General features: G+C 39.9%; 1 protein-coding gene across 4 annotated transcripts in view; it reads left to right on the forward strand.

The window, feature by feature from the left end:
- Positions 1-20556, forward strand: part of LIN28B (lin-28 RNA binding posttranscriptional regulator B) — a 1177402-nt gene extending 1156846 nt beyond the window's left edge. For all 4 annotated transcript variants that reach the window (XM_078648451.1, XM_078648450.1, XM_078648452.1 and 1 more), the window contains one exon: positions 12837-20556. In XM_078648451.1, coding sequence (XP_078504577.1) covers positions 12837-13206 — 370 coding nt within the window. In that variant the 3' untranslated portion in view covers positions 13207-20556. The remainder of the gene's footprint in view (positions 1-12836) is intronic.
- The last annotated feature ends 2820 nt before the right edge of the window (positions 20557-23376 follow it).

Here is a 23376-nt window from a genome sequence, read left to right on the forward strand (position 1 = left end):
ACAGATGGGTGATCTTCCAACGCCAGTGACCCATGCAAGAAATTTGGGAGTAATTCTAGACAACACCCTGTCCATGAAACAACAGGCAAGCAAGGTAGTGGGTCTCTGCTTCACCATTATCAAATGGCTCAGGAAGATTCTGTGGATGCTGCCAGTCCCCATGCAAAAAACAGTAGTCAATGCCCTAATTACATCCCGGCTTGACTACGGAAACATCTTGTATTTGGGGGCAAATAAAGCAGTCATAAAAAGACTACAACTTGTTCAAAACACGGCTGCCCGACTTCTCTGCCACATCCCCAAAAATACTAGCGTGTCTCCTTACTTACGGGAACTACATTGGTTGAAGGTAGAAAATCGCATCAGATTTAAGGCCTTAAACTATATGTTTAAAATTAAATCAGGTACCGCCCCAAAATATCTTCAGGCACTTGCACTTCCCTATGTCCCTACAAAAAACTTACGGTCCCTATCAGCTGAAAAGTTCTGCGTGCCAAGATTCAAGCTCTCCAGGATGGGAGGAAGATCCTTTTCCCACTTGGGCCCCACTATATGGAATTCACTTCCATTTCACATACAAAAGGAGGGAAGCCTCTCCAAGTTCCGTAAAGCGATAAAAACCTGGTTGTTCGATCAGTAACCTGAATGTGCCAGCTATACTTGTCCATCTTTGATGCTGTGTTCTTCAGGCGCCGGGAAACCCTTTTTGGGTAGCTGTTGCGCCATACAAGCTTATAAAATAAAATAATAAAATAAAAATAAAGTCTCCAACAAAATAAACCGGATGCTATACTCATCCCGGTAAATATAATGAAATCAATCACTATAAAACTCATAGAAAATGGAGTATCATCGAGAGGTGGTAAAGTAATCTTTATAATAGAGGCACATGAATATCGGCAGACAGAGGTATTCTATTAATGGATTCTGTTTCCTGCAGCAAATCCAGTAACACACGAGTTCCACTACTACAAAATAGAGGAACCTCCAGCGGAATACGTTCCTTTTGAGGACGTTGAAATTACACTAACTTACCAAGAGCATCAGCTCTGGTTTAATGGCGCCCTACAACATCAAAATCACATTACCAGGCTCGGTCCACTAGGTAGACCAGGAGCAACATGGCCGGTACTAGCCAGCTATACACCACATCCTAACATTGAACGAATGACAGGTAAAGAACTGTTAGCTCAACTAAAACAGCTAATTAAAATACATAGACAATTGGTTCAATATGTCATGCAGACTTTAACAGTCCAACCTACTATAAGGATTCCACAGCACAAACCTAATCAGGGGAACACAAACAAAATTACACCACAGACTATACAGTCAATCATTGGTAAATTGCCCGCAAAACGGGAACACATTTCGTTCTGATTAGCTAAAAAAAATAACTCAAATAGAGGCAGTATTTCCTGATAGTACACCTCATGAGAAACACAGGATTCTGACAATCTGTTTACCAATGGGGATCGCACCACACGTGGAGGACTCTGTGACACTTGGGGTACAGTCTTTGCTTCAATCTACACAAAAACATATGGTGTTCCGTCTATGGTGGTAATACCAGACGTCCTAAGACCGATTCAAAATGAATACGGACCAGAACCTGCTTTAAATCTTGGTATGAAGTTACTAAAAGATTTCAAACAGGTCTCGGCTATACTATTAGCTAACATTAAAGGAGAATCAGCGTCCGTGGCAATCCGCCAAAAATTAAAAGAAAGCGATATAACAGAGCAACCATATGAACTTGCAAGAATTATTGAAAAATCCAATGAAGAACTAGGTAGAGATAGTTTGGGTGGGAAACCAGTAAAACCCCAACTAACAGAAAATCCTGAAAAAGTTTTTATTCAAAATAATCTCACTACTCCTAATAAGAAGTGGGAAAACACCAAACAGACACTTCCTAAAGAGAAGCGTTATCAGTCCAGAAGAAGGTCTCCTCAACAGGAACCCTCTGAAAAAAGATATAACCTTAGAAACGGGGATAATTTGAGAAAACCTGATAGATATCAAGATACTGATACACTTTCCTCTCATACCTTTCAGACTTCCTTGCAGAAATCCGAAAGAAGAGGACGATCAGAACAAAAAGAGGAACGCGTGAAGTCCAAAGGTGAACAGCACGTTCCGAAAAATAAGAAGACCCAATTCACCAAAAAGAAGGTAGCAAGTCTAAAGATCAGACATGCCGAGGATCTTGAGGACACAACTCAAGAACGGGGAGTGGGCCCACACAATGCTAGACAGCGAAGCAGAGGTCACCATAGCTCGCAAGATCTTGAAGGATCATCTGGAGACAGTGGACTTGAATGAATGCATTCAAGTTGAAACTGCCAACACCAGGGTTAGTGTACCCCATAAGTTATATGAAGTAACACTCCAGATGGAGCGGGACATAACTAGGAAAATAAAGGCACTCTTTTGGGAGAAGCTATCTAAGGGTTATGACAATATTCTAGCTGAACAAGACTGGCCACCTGAATTTGTCAGGGAGTGCCCACATGGCGAAGAGATAATTATGCCAGCCTTCTCTAATCACATTCCAATTCATAAAAAATACACCTATGCCAGAAAATGGGCTGTAGCCCAGGGTCCAGCATTATACAAAAATCACGTAGGATGGGATGAGGACTCGCCTCGTCATAAAATCCAGTTAGAAAATCAACCTACAGCACAAAGGCAGTATCCAGTTAAGCAAGAAGCTAAAAAACAAGTCAGGGAGATCTTAGATCAACTTCAATACCAAGGGGTGATTGAAACATGCACCTCATCTATGAACAATCCTTTGTTTCCTGTCTCCAAGCCAGACAATACATATTGTCTAGTTTTGGACTACAGACCTGATGAATAACATTGAGCGCAAAAAAATATAAAACCACATTAAATATTTCTAACGGTTTCTTCTGTCAAAACATTGCACCAGAAAGTAGGTACTTGACCGCTTTCTCAATAATGGGGACACAGCGACAATTTTGCCGTCCCCCCATGGATTCAAGAATAGTCCACGGTTATTTTCAGCCAGAGTAACAGAGTTACTACAAACGAATGATGATGAGGCATTATCTTATGTCGATGACCTCTATCTTACAGACGATGATTTGGACGTGCACTTGAAAAGAGTGAACACCATAATACTTGGGTATACTTCTGAAGGGTACAAATTCAATTTTAAGAAATCACGAATTGCCCACCTCAGCGTCCTATTCTTAGGATACGAGTTATCAAGTGAATGCAAATGCCTGACAGCCATCTTTCTATAGAAATGTGCGCTGCTCCAACCTCCAAAAACGCTGAAAAACGTAGTCAATTCTAGGTTTCCAGAATTTTGGTAGAACTTATGTTCTAAATTACGCAGAAAGGGTTAGACCTCTCTACAAACTAATCAAACCTGATTTCAAACCAACTAATTGGACTCCAGAACACACAGAAATTTTGCGTTCAGAGAAAACAGACATGCTAGCAAAAACACAGTTACAAACACGCGACAACGTGCGCAATCTTGTAATCCGAATCAGCCCAGGGAGATGCAGATTCACATACCTAAGCTTTAATGAAGGTGAAAAGATACCAGTAGCTTACAAATCACATTTGTACACACAAGCTGAAATGAAATTCACTTCTACAGAAAAGATTCTAACAGTGGTTCAAACTGCAGTAGCAAAAGAGAGAGCTCTAGCGCAGGATAAACGCATAATGATCGCTACACCTGTACCTGCCTTGGAGGCAGTAACAAAAGCGAGCATTCCAAATGCTAAAGCTTACATCTGAGATGGATACAATGGGTTAACTCTCTTGATGCAACAGACGTTGAATACGTTTTTCACCCATACTTGAAGACACAAGAATTTCTCCAATACGAACAAGAATGTCCTCTGCCGACCGAAAATCTGCCTCTAGCAAATTGCGGATGTATAATCTATACAGACAGATCAGCACAGCCCGCAATTGGGGGTAAACAAGCCTATAGTGCTGCGTGCGCGATTGTTAAAGGTCGCTGGCGCAAAGGTAAATTTCGACCTATGGTCACTAAAACTCAATCACTCGGAGACTGTACAGCTCAGCGAGCTGAACTACAGGCTTTCAAGATGGCACTTGAAAATACCAATTGAGAATTCCCCACACTCATAGTGTGCGATTCATATTACTGCGTTCAGTCTTACAATGAATATCTGCAGAACTGGGTTCAAAAAGGTTTCAAAGATACAAAAGGTGGCACAATTAGGCACAAAATGCTTTGGGAACAAGTAGTTCTATTACAAAAAGAACTACAAAAGACTCACGTGATTCATACACTGAGTCATCAGCGTGATGGCGTTCACGTTACAGGGAATTTATTGGCAGATGAGGCTGCAAAGGCAGCTGTGCAAACTGCTTCCGTAGCTGCAATCACTTGTTCAAAAACAGAAATAGATGGTGAAACAATGCTAGCAGTAACTGCCTCAATGAAAAGAAAGTTATGCAGAGTTACCTCTAAATTATCCACTTGGATATACATACATAATTGATGCAAACTCCGTTCCTTTTGCTCGAATCCCTGGAGTGGGGGATAGAGTATTTCCAAACAGGAACCAGAGAGGTGCTTTGGTTCACGAAGCACATATGGGAGAGGGTCTGACACATTAAGGGATCATAAAATCTCTAATAGAATTAGAAGAGATGCACTGATGGCCGGGAATGAGCGTCTAAGTTTACAAATTCGTAATTAACTGTGATACCTGTTACAGAGATCATAGCTTTGAAAGCCACCAGGAACCTGACTACAGTGTAGCCAGCCCAGTACAGACACCACTGTTAGACAGCGTTAGACTTTCTACACGCAGATGTCACCATGGACGGATGCGGTCCCACAGCTATTAGGACAAGATTCATTTGGATGTGGCCTCAGTGCTCGGCTGTCGCCCGAACTGTTATAAAAGATTTGCGAGTCTCTTTCGGCACATACGCAATCGGCACGCTACATTCTGACCAGGGTCCTCCGTTTAGCTCTCGAGCTTACAAAGAGGCCATGGCCAGCTTGGGCGTTGTATTGCGGTACTCGAGTCCATTCCATCCTGAGGGAAATGCGGTAGTGGAAAGAAAAAACCATGACATAAAGCAATCTATAACAGCTAGGGTATTATGGTCGGGTGACGGGTGGGTCAAACATCTAATAAGTGTCCAACGTAGTCTTAATAATCTGCCAAGAAATTCTCTGGGGGGAATCACAACATATGAATTACTATTTGGTACTAAAATGCTCATCCAGGATCTTGATTGTCAAACTTCAGTGGTGGAACAAAAACCCTTTGATATCAAAGACCGTTTGGCTGTTTTACAGGACTTAAATGAAACAAGAAGCATGAATAACACAACACAAAAGCCAACGACCACTGAAGAAAAACCACCTGTCCCAGCAAGGCCAGTCTGGATTCCAAAGATTGGGTATCTAGTTAGGGAAATGATTGCGGTGAAGAAGGAATTTGGGCCTTCTTACAGAAAAGCAGTACCTGTCTTAGCAAAACAAGATCCGTGTTACTACCGCCCCTTGCTGGAAAAGGGAAGAACAGAATCGTGTCCATTGACCTGGTCAAACCACATCATGTGGGCCCTAATAAGTAGTAGGCCCAGTGGACTCCCAAGATGTAGCAGACGACCAAATCTTGCTACAATCCAAGAGGTTCAAACTGAAAGACTTATCACCTTTAATAAACCTGCAGTAAGAAAAGGACTGTGCAACAAAGCCATGGAACTTGTACCTCTTGAAACCCAGATACCAGTTTGTCAAGAAACACCTGTCTACAATGATATAGCCTCTGACTATACTAATATGACCGAGTAAGAAACCGCTCCAGCGATTCCGAAAAATCCGGATGCAATCCCAACAATTGACAGAACTGCCTCTGGCTATTTCATCAACTTTGATACATTTTCTGAGGATCCCAGTGAACCTGAAACTACGCCAGTTAATAAAACTTTCAAAGAAAAAATAACAGAACTCTTTCATCAACTTGAAAATACATATCTGGTTTCATCATGGGTTGAATTTTGGATTGTGTTAGGTGTACTTTTTCTCCTGCTCTGGCTCATTCTTGTTTTAAGTTTGGGAAAGATGATAGATGGAAAATACAGTACAATGGACACAGCAAGTAAGAACATCAACTTGCTCCTGAAACCTCACAAATCATCTCATCGTGAACGAAGAGACCTGTCATCAGTGAACATCACAGCCGTTCCTATACCTGGTGGTATAGCATGGGATACAACTGATTATGACATTTATGGCCCGGTGGAACTGTGACAGATTCCACACCAGTTCAAAGGTTTCTTTGGGTGACTTTGTCTCACCCAGCACATTTTCTGATGATTGGGACTTTGAAACTGTTAATAACATGATGACAGATTTAGAAATGTCAGCTAAATTCACTAAACATGAATACTTTGAAGGTTCTTCAGATTATGAACAAATGTATTGTTTTAATCATTATGGTCACCATTATTTGCACAAATCGGCAAATCCTAGAAATGTTTTTACTTGCAATCAATGGGAACATTGTCCAACGCCGCCAAAGGGCAGCTCTAAAACATTTTATGAAAAGTTTCCATACTGCTCAGGTTTTAATGTCACAAATCCAGAAACGTTTTATTTAAAAAAATATGAATAAGACAGGAATAAAAAACATGTTGACCAATACTATACAAATGTATTCTGCCAACTGTTATGCTCAACTGTCTACATTAGGGTTTAACTTTTGGAAAGACAACATTGAGACAAAAACTGTCTGGGACACAAAAGACTGGCAGGTACAAGGTTTAGAAGCCTTATTCGGAGCCTGCATTATCCCAGAACAAATAATGTTTTTAAATGATACTATTCAACAAACATCTTGTCTTGGCTTGGCTAAGATAAAAGAGTTAAACAAACCGTCCATACCTAAGCCCACAACTGACAGTAATAGCACTACAGATGAGGAGGTAGACGTAAAACAGATTTTACAACACAACAGAACAGAACTAATCCTGAATGGAAAAAATGGTTAATCTGGCCCACAGACACGAATAACTGTCAAGATAGATTCCTGAACAAAACACAACTGTTCAAAGTAACTAGGCCAGATCCAAGATATTCCCAGTTACAACATACAGTGTAGGAAAACTATGCCTTGAGTGGCTACAGAAATCCACACTTCCAGAAATTAAACAACACTTAACTTTACTTAAAGAAGGCGTTGACTTACGAGACTTCTTACTTGGACCTCGTAAACCACGTCAAAAATGTTTCATATATGCCGGTATATAGTCTGCTTACAATGAAGCATGGAAAGTCACGCAAAGGGGAACTGCAGAAAGAATACGAGAAATTGATCGTATTAATTTAGAGAAAGCTCTCTCTGTAGTGGACAATGGGTTAACGACTGTCCTCCAGAATTTCTTTGGACAGCATTGTATCATCTGCCATTGACATAATAGAGCAGGACTTGCTAATGTTACAACATGGTCAGTCTCGCGTACGTTCTGTAATACTGCTAGGCTGGACATTACAAAATCTCCGTTCAGGCTACGTGCCATGGCGTCTAATCAATACCAAGTCATTTTTTCACTGTCTTTAACCTTACAGATAAACAAATCTCTTTGGCACAAAGAGGAGCAGACTATACATTGCTGATCATAGAAAAACTGGAAAGATTACCATTAACCGTTTCTGAGAAACCTGTCTTGGAATGGATAATACATGGCACCATCACGATACCAGTGACGATTTTCCAATTTCAGTATTGCTTACAACATATACCAGCAGGCCTGTATGAAAGGTTGGGTAAAGGATACATTAAGTCAACCTGGAATTTACCATACACACACAAATGTTGGAGTGGGGGTAAGGAAGTGTTTCTTGGTAGTAAAAATTGTAAAACCTCACTAAGCGGTACACTTTTATGCAAAGGTATTAATTTACAGGGACATACAAACAACAATGACCTGGTCCGTATAGGCAGTGTTTTATATTTACTTCAACAGATATACGTCATGTTGCACTAGTTTACAACTATCTGCACTTTAAATCACACTTACAGATTTATGTTATCTGGACACTTTTCTTTAAAAGCTTGATGACTGCCGATGATGAGAACAGGGCTACACTGGTGAGTACCTACCAGGTTTCCCGTTGGTGGTTCGCCCGTGAGGGGTCATCTCGCTTTTCCACACTTTTTTACAATACATGGTGTTGAGTGTTGTCCATGATTCTTGACTGTCTTAGAAGGGATGGAGGCCTTTTAATTTGGCGTGACTACAGTGTACTCTCTACCCCCATGTTCTTTAAGGAAGGGGAGATAGTTGTAAACTAGTGCAACATGACGTACATCTGTTGAAGTAAATATAAAACACTGCCTATACGGACCAGGTCATTGTTGTTTGTATGACTTCATGAGTGGAGGGCGATCCGGGTCCTGTTGTTCCCTCTGTGCTCCTCATTGTGTTTATTAATTTACACGGAGCCTGCGACGGTTCTTCAAATAACCTTTCTTGCCACCTGCACGGTTCACCAGCAGCGGTGATAGAACCAATTTTTTGGCAGCTTTCCAATGGCAGCTACGTTATGCTCAATGATCACAGCTGTTGTGGCATGTTGCCAGGAAAAGCGTATCTAGTTAATGTGTCAGCCAGGGTCACTTGTATGCAAGTATTGTATCCAAAAAGCAAGACAGACAGGGAGTCGGCGTTATGGCCTTTACTGAATATCTCTTCAATATGAATTAATACTTTAAGCAGAATGAAAGCCATTCTTTTGCAAAAAAAATGTGCCACTGACCTCGTCTAGAGAAACGTATGATCTGCAAGTTGCAAGGACTTCTGCAGAGATACATGCATTATTATCAACAAACTGCCCAGTACATTTCGCAGAAATGTTAGGTCAAATCTTAAACATGTCTGATACCAGCGGTATTGCACATGTATTTAAGACGATTTTTTCGGGGCTGTTAGCACCATTTGAAGCAGTCCTCAGCATTTTTCCAAATTTCGTGCACTCTGTGTTCGGCGGCCTGCCTCTCATTTTGGGACTCATAGCAGGAATTCTATTTTTGTTTCTTCTGCTCCGATATGGCAAGTCCAGTCACCAACGATACCCAGACTACCATGGACGCCATCCTGGCTATGCGGTACTGTGAAAGAATTACACAGATTCTTGGCTTGGCTCGTTTAAGAGATCTGAATACCACTTGGTTTCTTTCATTCAGACCAATCTGGCAAGATTGCATCTTACCTGTTCTACGATGCCTGCTTTGTGGAGAAGAATGCGTTTTGGACGTTTGTCTTACACTTCCATCAGCACTGCCAATGGATGTTGATGCTTTACTGAGTCCGGTAACGGCTCACGTGTTGTGTTGCCCCCAACAGCTACCAATCCTGATGAGGGCATTCATTGAGATCTCACCAGCGAATCCAACAGGAGGTGAGGTACGAGGAACAACGGGCACACAGGTACCATCTGCTATGAACATTGCTAACGTGGTAACTGACGCTGACTGCGATGCTTCTCATCTGTGCACAATTGATCTACTTAATGAAGTAGTTCCACTTTCACCTACTGTGGTAGATGATTTCTTTGCCAGCTTAGACGATTTGATGTTTTCTCCTGACACTGAGAATAACTTTTGAAATCTGCACACAGCGTTCCATGAACTCTGAATTTGGCCTTCACTTTCAATAACAATCCTTCCAAAAACCCTTTGACTTTTTCCCAAAGAACTTAAAAGAATTATTTTTTTGGGGTACAAAGTAATCTGCTTAAAGTAGAACTATTTTTAGAGAACAAGAAATTCTTTAAATACTTCCTAAAGAGACAATATTTGACCTTGTCCTCAAAACCAAAACTGTATATTATTTCTGCTATGGAATGGTCTTGACCTTTTTATTTTGTAACCTAGAGCCATTTTCATAAATGTCATTACATGATTCATTCAGTTAGCTTTGCCAACGTCATAATTCAAGTTTTGAATGACACCTATTGCTTTTAAATGCATACTGTACAAATGGTAATTTTTCGTGTGCAACCTTTTCACATGCTTTTTGTGTATTTTGGGTGGGATTGTAAACACATGCTTTAGATATGTTTTAGTGCTTATAATTTAGTAATGTTAAACATAATAAAGTGGAGTGGGTGTTGTATATGAATTTAGAACCCTAGTGTAATTTTCCCGATTCATGCCCATATATAGGTATAAATCACCCTATTCTTATATAGGCATAGAAATCATAACCATATTTAGACTTAGCCTATGCAGTCCAAATACGGCATGGCTACTTCCGAAAATCCACAACGATTTCTTGGAAAAACCCGCCTTCAGCAGTCAGGGACTTCCCCTTGCTTGAATATTGATTTATCCAAGAACTCATGGAGTTTTCAAAGAACTTATCCCCAGATTCATCAAAGTCATATTTTACGAGTCCTTAATAGCGAATTTTAAGGATGCGCTATTAAAGGCTCGCAAAACGGGATGCATGTAGGAATCTCAATATTTTTTGAGATTTCTACTGATTCCTTTTTTGCTATTCGCTAATTGGTAATCGCAAATAAGGGTTGGCTTTCCCATTCATTCCTATGGGCCTAAAGGCCCATAGGAATGAATGGGGAGTATGAAGGGGGAGTCATTCCTTATTTGCAATTAGCGAATCGCAAAGAAGGAAGCAATTTCAAGGGTGCCAAAGGACACCCTGTTGCACCCCTGAAATGGTAATGTTCACTGGTGTTGCGCACACACATGTCCCAAGGACATGTGTGTGTGTAACATACAACTTAGAAAAATGCACTAAAGTGCATATTTCTAAGTTTTTGCTATTTACCACGTAGTTAGACTTCACGGTAAATAGCGGCCCCAGATTGCGAATTCGCAATCTTGGAATGGTTCATGCATTGCATTTAAGGAATCACAAATTGCGATTCTTTAAATGCAATCGCAATTTGAGAACTCGCAGTTATTTGCGAATTCTTAAATTGCGAGTGCATGAACCCTTGATGCATCTCAAATGCCATTTTTGCGGGCACAAACGGCTGAATTTTGCGATTCGCACCGTTTGAGCTCGCAAAAATGCTTGATGCATCTACCTGTTAGTCTTTTGATGACCTTATTATGTCCAACCTTACGTCAAACTAGGCACCTTCAAGGTATGAAAATGCCCACACTTGCCCAGGCAAGGACACGGTGGTTTGGAGCAGTTCGACTATCCACTTGCCCGACGCCCTGCTACAGCAAGTGCCGAAGGAAGCCGACCCTCCAGCAGACGCACGGAGTGAGACGCTGTCTTTTTTCTTGCTGAGAAATCCAGCTCCAGTGTTTCCAACCTACCCTTACGGGTTGTTGCGAAATCGAGACCTGAGAGAGAGATACCAGACCTCCTTCATTCTAAACCATGGTACGGAGCTGATTAGACCCTTAGAGAATTCTTGGATTAGATTCTTGGCAAAAGAATACTGAAACTAAGCTACACCTCACTTACTTCTTCCCTTGTACTAGACCTAGGTTAGGTACACCAGGGTAGGCGTATTTTGGAAGCACCAGTCGTGTACTTTTAGTCTTTATTTATTAATGTATGTATTCTATGTTTTTTATGGCTTAGAAACCATATCATGCTTTTACAGTATTATTTCATAATACTCTTTGTACTGTACGCATTGTACTTTGCAACCAGTATTGCGATTGTAGCAGTTCATTTCCTCTGCATGAGAAAGAATACTGTTCAATAAATCCTTTTACTGAAAACGCCCGTCTCTCTATTTCTCTGCACCTCTGGTGAAACGAAGCATGCATGATTGACTGAGTGAAATAACTATCTATTGTTTCCGCGACTCTAGAGATACATTTCTTATTCTTGGGAAACAAAGTTGTCATGTTTATGCGGTTATCAGAAACTAATCCCTTCTTGTGTATTCAAGAAAGTTTATAGTGATCTCTGAGCTAGCTGGCACTCACAATTAAGTCTAGTATATTTGATAGAGACCTAGTAGACCTCAGTCCTACGTCAAATCTATAGGATATATTATTCCAATGCGCAGAGCCTGATGGGAATATAGGAAGTACACTACAGTACAGACCCTACAAGATTGTTCCCCAAAAACACAAAGATTTCTGTGCAGTGCCTGATCCAAAAAGAGTTTGATGTGCTTGTGTAGACTTCTTAGGTGGGTACCTTGCCCTGGCCCTGGCTAAGCACTCTGTTTAGACTAAGCTGCCCAAAGGACCACGGCAAAGAGTAATGTTCTCGAGGAGAAAAAACAATTACCTGAATCCCAATCGTTTCCTGCTGCTCCTCATAAGAACAATCTGGCAAACCATTCTTGAAAGTCCAGTTGGAGAAGCCTTCTTGCTGTGCATGGTCTTTGTAATATGTTATAATTCTACCTGTATTTTACTTTATTAAAATATTTCCTAATTTTGCTATCATCTGCACATTAGCAATACATTTTTATATTTGTGTTAATATTTGCAAGACGCCAGAAGGTTCCATCCCCATTGGCAGTAATGCACAGAACCTCATTTGCATGAGGCCAGTGAGGAAATGTAAGATAAGTACTGGAATTTTAAAAAGCTTGGGACATACATGAAGAAGTGTATTACTATAACATCAAAGACGGTAGCCTGGAGTAGACAGAATAGTGTGGTGTTGCCATGGATGGAGAAATGGACACAGTAGATGCTTCTAGCCTCTCTCCCCCAACTGTCTCTCAGTGGCACGGACAGTAGAGCTAAGGGTGCATTATTTTATCTGTTTATTGCTTCCCCAGTTTATTGCTTTCCCTGTTATTACTGTCCCTCCCAAGAGTTCTCATAGTGATTTCTTTTTTGTTACAGATGCTACAATTGTGGCGGCCTTGATCATCATGCTAAGGAATGTAATCTACCTCCCCAGCCAAAGAAGTGCCATTACTGTCAGAGCGTCAAGCACATGGTGGCCACCTGCCCTCATAAGACTGCCCCGCAGCATTCTGCGGGCTCTCAGGGAAGATACGAAGCCGAAGCTCAGCCTTCCACTTCCACATTGCCAAGGGAAGGCAGCGGGCGCAGCGTCTATTCATCTCCACCACAATCCCAGGAGGGGGTACCGGAGACCTCCGAACTTTCAAGCAAGTCGTCTCAAGAAGCTCCCTTGCCCACGGTAACCATGTCGACAGAGGAACGATGTAGAAAAGGGCCTTCTGTGCAAAAAAGAAAAAAAACTTAACGCCATGTCCTTAAGGCTCATTTTCCTCTACCCATTCGGGACGTCTACCTCACGCCAGTTCAGGTGAAGTCATTTCACTATCAGCCTCGGACCTGGAATTGTTACTACTGTGGTGGAACTGTGAAGTGAGCGAGCAGACACCTCACTCCAAGCAAATTACAAGTGCACATGGCAGAGTGTTCGGTGTTCTCTTTAACTTGTGCAGGTGTGTGTGTGTGCTGACGCACTAGTTAATATGCGAAAGCTGCTTTCCCCGCTCCTGAACCCCTCAAATAAAGCTCAGTGAACAAAGAAGATTTTTTTGACGAAACATAATTTGAAGTTGCGCACAGTGGGTATTTGCAGCGTTTCTGAAATCCTCTGAAAGGGGTAGGGACTTTAAGATAAATCCGAACATTCCCGGTCGCTTGATTAAGGGATTTAATTCTCTGCCTGACAGCAATATTTAAGGAGTCTGATGTTTTTGGATGCGCCTTCCACGATTGATGTTTTTTCTAAACTGTAACTATGTGACCATATCTTCATATGTTCTACTTGTGTGCGAACCAAAGGAACTGAAAATGCAAAGCTGCTCTTCTAGTTTTGCCGTGAATATCTCCCAACACTTCTTCTCGTGTGCAAAGTTGAGCTTCTTCATTAAACCTGTGGGTGTTTTAAAGACAATTTCTCTGGGACTCATGTCCTGGATCGCCACAAGATGTTACCGTTTAGAAGGAAGAGACAATGATTGTTTTTAATGTCTGTGCTGACATATATGCTGACTTACATACATATAAATGGATTGTGATTTAGACTAAGGTAACAGATTTCAACATGTAAAGTTTTAACTAGTGAATACAGTGATTTCAAGAGCCACCCAAGATGACCTGTACTAGGTAAATGCCCAAGCAGCAGTTTCGAAGGTCAGTGATACTATTTGTGACGCCCAGTTACGATGCAAATCGAGGGATAGCTGACACCATCTCTGTTTTTTCTTGTGCCGAGAAACTCCGACCTGTACAGTGTGTGTGCCAAATTTTGATGAGGGATAACATTGTGGGCGTTTACTGTAATCCCGCTTGATATTGCTCACAATTGAGTGCAGAGGTGTATCTGCGCAACGTTGATGTGTGAATGTGTAAGCTCAAGATGGCTAGCAGTGTTTACAAGAGCTTGGTCTCTGAATCTTATGAAGAAAATATGCATATGCAAACAATAAGGCTGGGTGCCCTGCAAAGCTGTGCTTGGCTTTTGGGAGCCCAGTAGGCAAGTGTGCATCAGCTAGGATAATCACAGGGACGGAAACTGCCCAATTGAATTTAATATAGCACACGCATCCTTATCTGATGATGACGGTATTTCCATCCTGCATGCCTATTCTGGGAAGCAGTTTCCGCAGTTGCTGTTGCTGCTTTGGTGTACAACAGAAGCAGGCCAGCTGCCTGCATGTGCCACACTTCAAAGACTTGAATTCCTTGACCGTGCTTGTGATCGCAGTGCTTTTCTGCTGCTCTTCTCTGCGCTACAAAGCAACGCTTCCCTTTGACGATATTGAATGTGATGTATCTATAGAGACGTGCGGCCTTGTATACAATGAGGCGTGCACACTTTTATTTTAAGTTGGTAGACTGGTTAGTGCAGCATTTAAGCAAGCATAAGACGAGGTGAAGCAGTAAAAAGGGCAAACATTCGAGGCCACCCTGAAAACGTAAAACCAAAGTTTCTTTGAAATATAAAAGTAGAAATGGTGGACTCGAAAATTGGGCATTCCTTGTTAAGATACAAGAAGAATAAGTTCAGCGCTCAGACCATCATGAAACCCAGATGTACATTCATGTAGATGGCTGCTCTGCAGATGTTTGTGCATCACACCAGCCTGAACAACTAAAGAGCACATACCAAACCTATCTTGTGGTAAAAATAGGTTGTATTTTTGTATACTAAGAACTTCTCACTATTACATAAGTTACTCAGGACAAGGAACCTTGCTCAGGGAATATACCATGTAATTGTTTTTCCTTTTTACAGAATAGTCTACAGACCTGCTTATTCATAGCAAACCAAATAGACATAGGCCTTTGTATCTATACGAGTATTATATACTGCCATTAATAACTACCTCTGAGTTTGACATACATCCATGTCTCTGATAATCAGATATCAACTTTTTTATATTTTAGTTTCATGTGAAAATAATTCTGAAGTGTAATTTCTGTACTGATTTACTTATGTGAATGTCTAATCATTTTTGTATTCACAACATTTACCGAAGCAACAAAGTAAGAACAACTGTTGTGTTTACAGCAAAAGGCTACCTCATACGTACTGCATAGCATACATCTGTGCTGCTCAAGCCTTAAAGGTTACGTTTGATCCTATGGTACATACCTTTTATATTGTGTACATATGACTGTATTATTTTATTCTGATTTCTCTGCCAGTGCACCTATTACAGTGCCACATCAAGGCCCTATATAATAGTCTTGCAGAAGGATAGTTATGGGGAAATGAAAGCTGAGGTGAACTGGTAGATGAGCATTAAGATAGCTGTTCTCTAAGGAGGAGCAATATTTAGTATTGCTGGCAAAAAACTGTTACTTTTAACATTATCACTCTGTTTTACCCGCATGGGCAAACCTTTGTAGCATTAGAATATAGACGTTTCCGATTTTTTTTTCGTAACTATCAATGCCAACGTAAGTGGAAATGTTTTAAATGCTGTAGTGTTGGAGAGTGAATAAATACAGATTACAATTTTTTAAAATAATTTTTGGTTGGAAATAGGCTATGATGGACTGTGACTAAACTCCAGTAAAGATACGTCCGTCCGTTTAGAGAGCAAGTTGTCCCAGAAGCAGCTTTTGTGAGCAATCAAAAATGTAGGCTTTTAATGCTGAAGTGTACACCAATATACCTTCACCATCTAATCTCTCTGTAGCCAAGACCTCAAGACTGGGTATATCTGCAAAACCAACAAGTTGATGATAGTGGATTTTAAGGTCACTAAGAATCCCATGAAAGTAAAAAAAGATTCCAGATTAGCTACTTTTAATAGCGTTTGGATTCATGTTGTAGCTGTTCGAGAGGTGGAAGGATTTTTTTCTATATGAGTTCGCATTTTCGGTCATCACAATATTTTTCAGCCATATTCTGTATTACCAAATTTGTAGTGTAGAGTTCTGCTTTTTCTCTGTCGGCATTGGCCAAAAAATGATAGAACATATGTTATCATTGCACTCACTACATTCATAAAAGTAGATAAATCTTGAATTAATCCAATAAACAGAAGAGCAATAACGTTTAATGAGATAACTGGTTCAACCATTCTTTTGCATGAGGGCACCTGTTGAATTGCAGTGCTTTGTTTATAATGTTAGCAATATGTGTAGAACAGTAAGCACTGTTTATAGGCATCGAGCACTGTGCACAACAATGGCGTCCACCACAGAACATATACCTCCATGTATCTGACTTACATTTCTTATGAGAATAATTTGTTTCATTTATGGTTGCACACTGCATTTTTGTATTGCTCATATAAAATTCTTCCATTTTCTTTACTTCCATAAAAAATATTTTGTGCAATTAGTTAGGGTATAAGGACATAACTGGGAAATGTTTCAATTATAATATAGGGATTTCAAGTTCCTCATTTATATCTAACTTTGGATATTTGACTTTACTTGGTCTCTTAAAGATATCCTAAAATGTATACTAGTCATCCTATAGCTGGCTTTTAGAATTTTGGGCGCACAGGGATTAAATGATATTTTAGTCTTGGTGAGAGGATGCCAGTGTTACCTGCACAAAAATGTATCTTTTACAAAACACACTTTCAAAGGTTTATACCCAAAGTACTGTCAGTGACAGATGTCCATCCTCTCCTTCAAAGGTTCCACTTTAATGGCTGACATTTAGGACTCTCCAGCCACCTAAATGACTGTCGGAAGTGGAACCCATATAGTACTCTGCAGCCCCCTGAAATGACACAGCCCCATGGCTTTTTTGGGGCTTGGCATGGCTTAATGTTTCATCTTATAAAGGAAGCCGCAAGTCTTCAAAAAGATGCTTAATTACTTTCATGCTGACCACATAGATTTATCGTGCTGAAATTAGAATACTGGGGGTAATTGTTGTGTGCATCCATTAGTTCAAAGTTGATACTTCACATAAACATTGACAATTAATTTCTTAAAGAGGGCTCTCAACCTAAAAAATGCAGATTGCCTTCAGGGCCATTACTCTGAATCCTATAAAAGGAGTCCCATGCTTTCCTCCAAATCCTAACTCCATCGCTAATGACCTCTCGGGCTTTGTAGGAAGTTTTGTTAATGCCAGAGCAACAACCACAGTTTAGAGGATGTCAAAATGTTGCTTACTATATATTTAAGCTGAAGAGAGGGTATGTGATACTTAAGGTCTTCCACATTTGAGTGATCTAGTGAGAACATTACAAAATGAGTCCATTGTAACAATAAAGACCATTTCTTACAATCAGATCTGTCTTTGCCCTCTTGAAGCAGTCTTATTGTCATTACATTAATTTTCTCTGTTTCCAACCTGTTTTCAGTTGTAGGTCATGTCTTACGCTCTTCTTTCTGATTCAGAAAGAATCAGAAGTTGGTGGATCTCAACTGATCTGCGCTTTGAGATGCCAGGTCCACTGGAGAGCAAATATTTCCCCTTTGAAAGAAAACACCAGGCATTTTGAAAAGTACCCCGGCCAATGAAGCAAAATCTTTGAATTGGGGAGTTAATATTGAAAGTATTTTACTTAATGATTCTTTTCATTCGTACATAATATGAGGATTCCTCTCTCAAAACTTGGTGCTGAAAAAACACAAATTAAGTGACAGTTCTCGTTTAGACTACATTAAGAATATTTCACAGTTAAAATGGTTTCGTAACGTAATGGTTAGGAGAATTGTCCCCCAAAAAATTACCTATAAGTAAACTTTGGAGTATTTAAGCAAAAAGATGGCAATGGGAAGAATTCTAGTTCCTCAGAAATTAAGTACAAGAGAAGTATCAAGCAGCTGGCAAGGAGAAGATTACCTCCCATTCAAAAGGTTATTAATGGATCTTCAGATAGCAAAGCCACCTTTTTTTAATACACTTCTTGGTGTTTTACTGCTTTGCCAGCAGCATTTAAATACTGCGTCTACACAAGCAGTGTTGCAAACTGTTTTGAACATATACCCAAGATTTTCACAGTGCGAGTGAGTGATGGTGGGAAAGTTATGACCACTATTTAGAGATGAGGTAAATCAGAAGTGTAACGCTGTGATGCGGATTCAGGGTAATTTGTATGTGCCTGATGTAGCCATTCTGTACATTGAACACAGTGTAATTAGCACCAGTTGCATGTACTGCAAGTTCTCTGCAATTTTGTGCCCAGTAATTGTTATCAGCATTTTACTGGTCGTAGTCACTGTTCCTAGACATATTGGTATTGTGATAGTGCCACATTTTATAATGTGTATAACTCCAAAGAAGAGTCATGATTATCCCATTATTGCACATTCAGTGCTTTTCCATTGGGCCCTAAACAAGGCCCCAGTAGAAGAGTTCAGTAGTGTACACAAAGATCTTTTAACCCTCGGTCCATTGTAAGCTTACAGTACAGTTCAAATGAAAGTTAAAATGAATGAATTTCTCAGAATGAAAAGAAGGCCCCACTATAAGAGGACATAAACAAATGCCTGTTGCAGAACTCCAAGGAAAAACTACAGTGGTTTCGTGTCTCAGTGGACACTTCAAGGTTCAGGTCGCCGCTGTCAGAGAAAACACTATAAGAGGACGATATACATTGCATGGGATTTTCATATCACAAGGCTTTGTCCTTGTGGCGGGTTAAAACGTTAATGGTAACCAGTTGTGGCCCTCCTTGGACAGATTAAGAGAACCTATTTTATACAAAGGTCCTGCAGATAGTGTAGCTGGAGTAAATAGAATTCTCACTATTTATAATTTGAGCAAAACATTTAAAGTAAAAGTGTAGACGTGCGAGTCCGTGTTACTTCACAGCATCATATTTGCAACTCCAAAGAACTTGAAAACACGAGAGAATCCTTTAGTTTTTGTGATACTGGAAGTGGTTGAGCGCCTTTTATTTTGTTTCCTGTTAGTGGTGTACGAAGAAAGTTCATTGTATCTTTAGTGTTCTAAAATGTTGCATGTAACATTCATTTTATGATTTTAATTATAAAGACATGGGAAATCTCATGAAGTCTTGCAAAGTAATTTAAATTAATGTATCTGTTTTCGGTAAAGAATTTTTTATCATAAATATATATGTGATTTCATACCTTTTTATGTATGTAAAGCTAATTAGAGTAAGGCAAATAGGTAAGTGCATGTACACCATGTGCATCGCCCTTACCTTTTAGATATTCTTATGAGTTTATATTGTGTTTTTGAAACCGGCATAAAACTGTATTTGTTAAATGGCTGGACCATATCCATTTCAGGAAGCTACAGCTGCTCAAAGATAAGGCAGACTTTACTGAACAACCAAGCAGTGCATTGACAGAATATTATAAAATACCTTCAACTACATGAAGCTGGACACTACAGTTATTTAAATTTAGTGTGTCGAGAACAATACATTCTTTAATCTGCTATATGATCCAAAAATTGATTTTAATTTATGCTCTTGACTTTTGAACAACATGTTTAAATGTTGCTCTTTGCAAATTCTAGTGCACAACGGCAATGTTCAGGAATGTTCTGTATAATGCGTTATTGTTGACTACATATTGGAGGATGGTTTACTCGTGTTTCTACTGGCCGCAGAAATATAATGCAGCACCAAAACACTACTACTACTGTTTCCAGCAAATACAATTTTAGAGGTTCCAGCTTTATGAAAATGGTATTGACTACCTCTTGGGTCATGACTTCAGAAACAACTGGTTGGCAAGAACAAACTGGCTTGAGCCGAGTATGCATTGTCTACCAAAATACTATTCATAGTAATAACCATACTAGAGACCAAAGTAAACACTGATTTATGTATGTTTTTAAATACTGTCTTATTTAGTGTTTTAAATGATCTAATGTAGAATAGATACCTCATGTTTCTTTTGATGCCTACATGTTTACGAAATAAACTAATATATCACTTAAAGTGTATGTTTTAAAGAGAAAAAACAGTGAATAGAAGTGTCCGAGGTCATTTCACCTGTTTACATTTTTCTCGATTGATCAAAACGCACTGAATGCCTTTCCGCATATCCTGTTTTTTATTGTATCATTCCATGCCTTTGTCTTTTTATTTCTATCAATCATTGATGTAGTGAGGTTCAAAAGATTTCCTTAAGTATAAAAAATGAAATAAAACCTATAACATTGACACTTACCTTGTGCTTTTCCTGCACCTTCCTTGTCTTGTGGCTTATTTAAAGAAAATTTAATTCCTTCCTGAGAAACTTCCTATAGTGCATCGAGAATATTTGTCATTCTATGTGCCATAATGGTCTAAGCTGCCTTTATGTTCTATTTATCTTTTGATTGTAGACCATGCTCAATTAGAAGAAGGTGAGTTGTAAAGTACCTGCCACTACACTGTAATTTCTGAAGAATGACTTACTGATGATAGATACTCTGAAACAATGTTGTATATATATTCCCCAAAACAGTAAAGACCTAGAATACTTTCGAAGTAGTTGTGAATTTTGGGTCCATCCGAAACACATATATTTAGCTGCTGATTAGGACCATTAGCAAAAGCCCGCAAGACTAGTTAGCAAGTTAATACTGCTGCAGAGGTCTGAATACAATCTGCAGGTCCGTTTCTCATCCTTTTGGGACAAATTTAGTCTGGCTTCCTTCTGAGGTAAATACAAGTATTTTGGTAATATCGATTAACGGTGCTTTGAGTTTAAGTAATTTAACTGCTGTGTAACATGATTATTATTTGCTTACCTTCTAATTTGTTTGCAGTGGTAAGGTAAGTTGAACCCATTGATCAACTGAATTTAAAACAAAACAAACCTTTGAACGTTTAAACTAAAAAAGGCCAGGCCTCTACAACAATCAGATGTTGTTCTCTGTTGTTCATGGTCTCTTATTTTGGTAATCTTTGCCATGCTTGAGGTTTAATCCTTTTAGAGGTATTTAGTGGCAAGGCTCCCCATTTTTGTCAACTTTGTACTTCTGTCTTTGCTGCTTCAATGTACTTTGGTGAGCCACAACAATTCTTTAAACAGACATTGAGCACTAGCAAGAAAACATGTGTTGTCGTTTTTTTGTTTTTTTTGGAGAAATTAAAATGCAGTTAATTATTAGATACTGCAAATCTTATGATTGGTGCACAAGGTCTCTTACTAGACGTGATCTAGGTAGCAATTACTACTTGAAGCAAATGCTTTTGGAATCTGGTTCCCACCTTGTCTCTTTTATTACAATTCTACAGCTCCCTAAGCGTAGCAGATACAAGACACCCCAAATCATTGATGATAGGTTTTGTCAACTGAAGCAGGAATATCATCTTACCACTTTCCACTCTGATATGTGTATATCCTATAGTAGGGAGATAGGTCTCCAAATAAGTCATGAAACCATAACTACATGGGAAAGATTTGGAGTTCTACGTTTTAGGGATTTGTTTTTAGGAGATCAAATAAAATCCTGGAATCAAATTAAACAGTCCAATCCTTCATTAATATTTTCCTTTTTTCAATTTAGGAATTTTTTAAGCATTCTACAAGTCTCCCTTGATACCCAAGCAAATCTGATTAGCTTCAATTATTATGTGAAGGAGAGTCGAGGTATTGGTAACTGGTATAAAACTCTACTTAGTCTGATTCAGGCTAAAATTGTTTGGCAAACTCTTCAAAAGATCTTAAACTCTACAGGGTGTCTGATAGATATCCAAAAATGGAGATTAAATAATACCTGGTCACATAAAGCCATACGGGGTGCCAATTTTAAATTCATGACTTTCTTTTCTACATGGCAACTCTATTATACCCCATCTTCATTCTCCAAAATGTACTCCTCTATTTCAGATGCTTGATCTAGATGCAACCATTCCGTTGGGGATTGGTTCCATATTTGTTTTTCTTGTCCAGTTCTGAACACATTTTTGGAACCAAATTTGTCGGTGGCATGGCATCAAGTTTGATATAAATCTGTTGCCCAAACCAAGTATGGTTCTTTTTGATATATCGGGCTTATCGATCTCTCAGCAAAAGTATATCTTCATTGCATCACTTGTTGCCAGATCTCTGAAGTGTCTGGGTCAATTAGGGAATGCACGGATAGGGGAGAGGAGGCCATGCTGGTCCTCATCGACCTATCCGCAGCATTTGACACCATCTCCCATGACATACTACTCACTCGCGTGCAAGAGGTAGGAGTCGGAGGGACTCCCCTCGCTTGGGTTAAATATTTCCTTACGGACAGATTTCAACAGGTAATGCTGGGCTCCTTCCTTTCCACCAAGAAACCATTGATTTGAGGAGTTCCACATGGTTCTGCCCTCAGCCCGCTCCTATTCAATGTGTATCTGAAACCACTGGCGAAAGTAGTGGAATCCTGGGGCGTCAGAGTAATTTTTTGCGCTGACGACACTCAGCTGGTGTTCTCCTTTAGGAATCACTCCGAAAACTCTTTTCACAACTTTCGCTACTGCATGGTGAACATTGCCGCCTGGATGTCCTCTAACAATTTAAAACTTAACACAGATAAGACGGAAGTCCTATTTTTTAACCAGAAATCTCCCATTTCTTCCAGTCTCTGGTGGCCGACTGAATTAAATCCTCCTCCGGTTCCAGTCCAAGCTGCCCGTAACTTAGGGTTTCAATTCGATACTGCCCTCTCCTGCAAGACCCAAATTAACAAAGTCACTACGTCTTGCTTTGGAAAGCTCCGTATGATGAAAAAATCAGCCCTTTTTTACCATTAGACTCACACAAGACAGTAGTCCATGCCCTCATCACTGCTCACTTGGACTACGCAAATAGTCTGTATGTCGGAGCCCCGGCGTATCTCATAAATCAACTACAGACAGTTCAGAACTCAGCTGCCAGGTTGATTTGCAACATCCCCTACCGTCACTCCATCTCACCTCATTTGATCAAACTTCATTGGCTCCCAGTGAGACTTCGCATTCAATTCAAATCTCTGACCCTAGCTTTTAGAGCTCTTAATGACCGAGGCCCTATCTACCTGAGACTTAGAATTAAG

The sequence above is a fragment of the Lissotriton helveticus genome, chromosome 6 (genome assembly GCF_964261635.1).
Source record: "Lissotriton helveticus chromosome 6, aLisHel1.1, whole genome shotgun sequence".
NCBI classification, from domain to species: domain Eukaryota; kingdom Metazoa; phylum Chordata; class Amphibia; order Caudata; family Salamandridae; genus Lissotriton; species Lissotriton helveticus.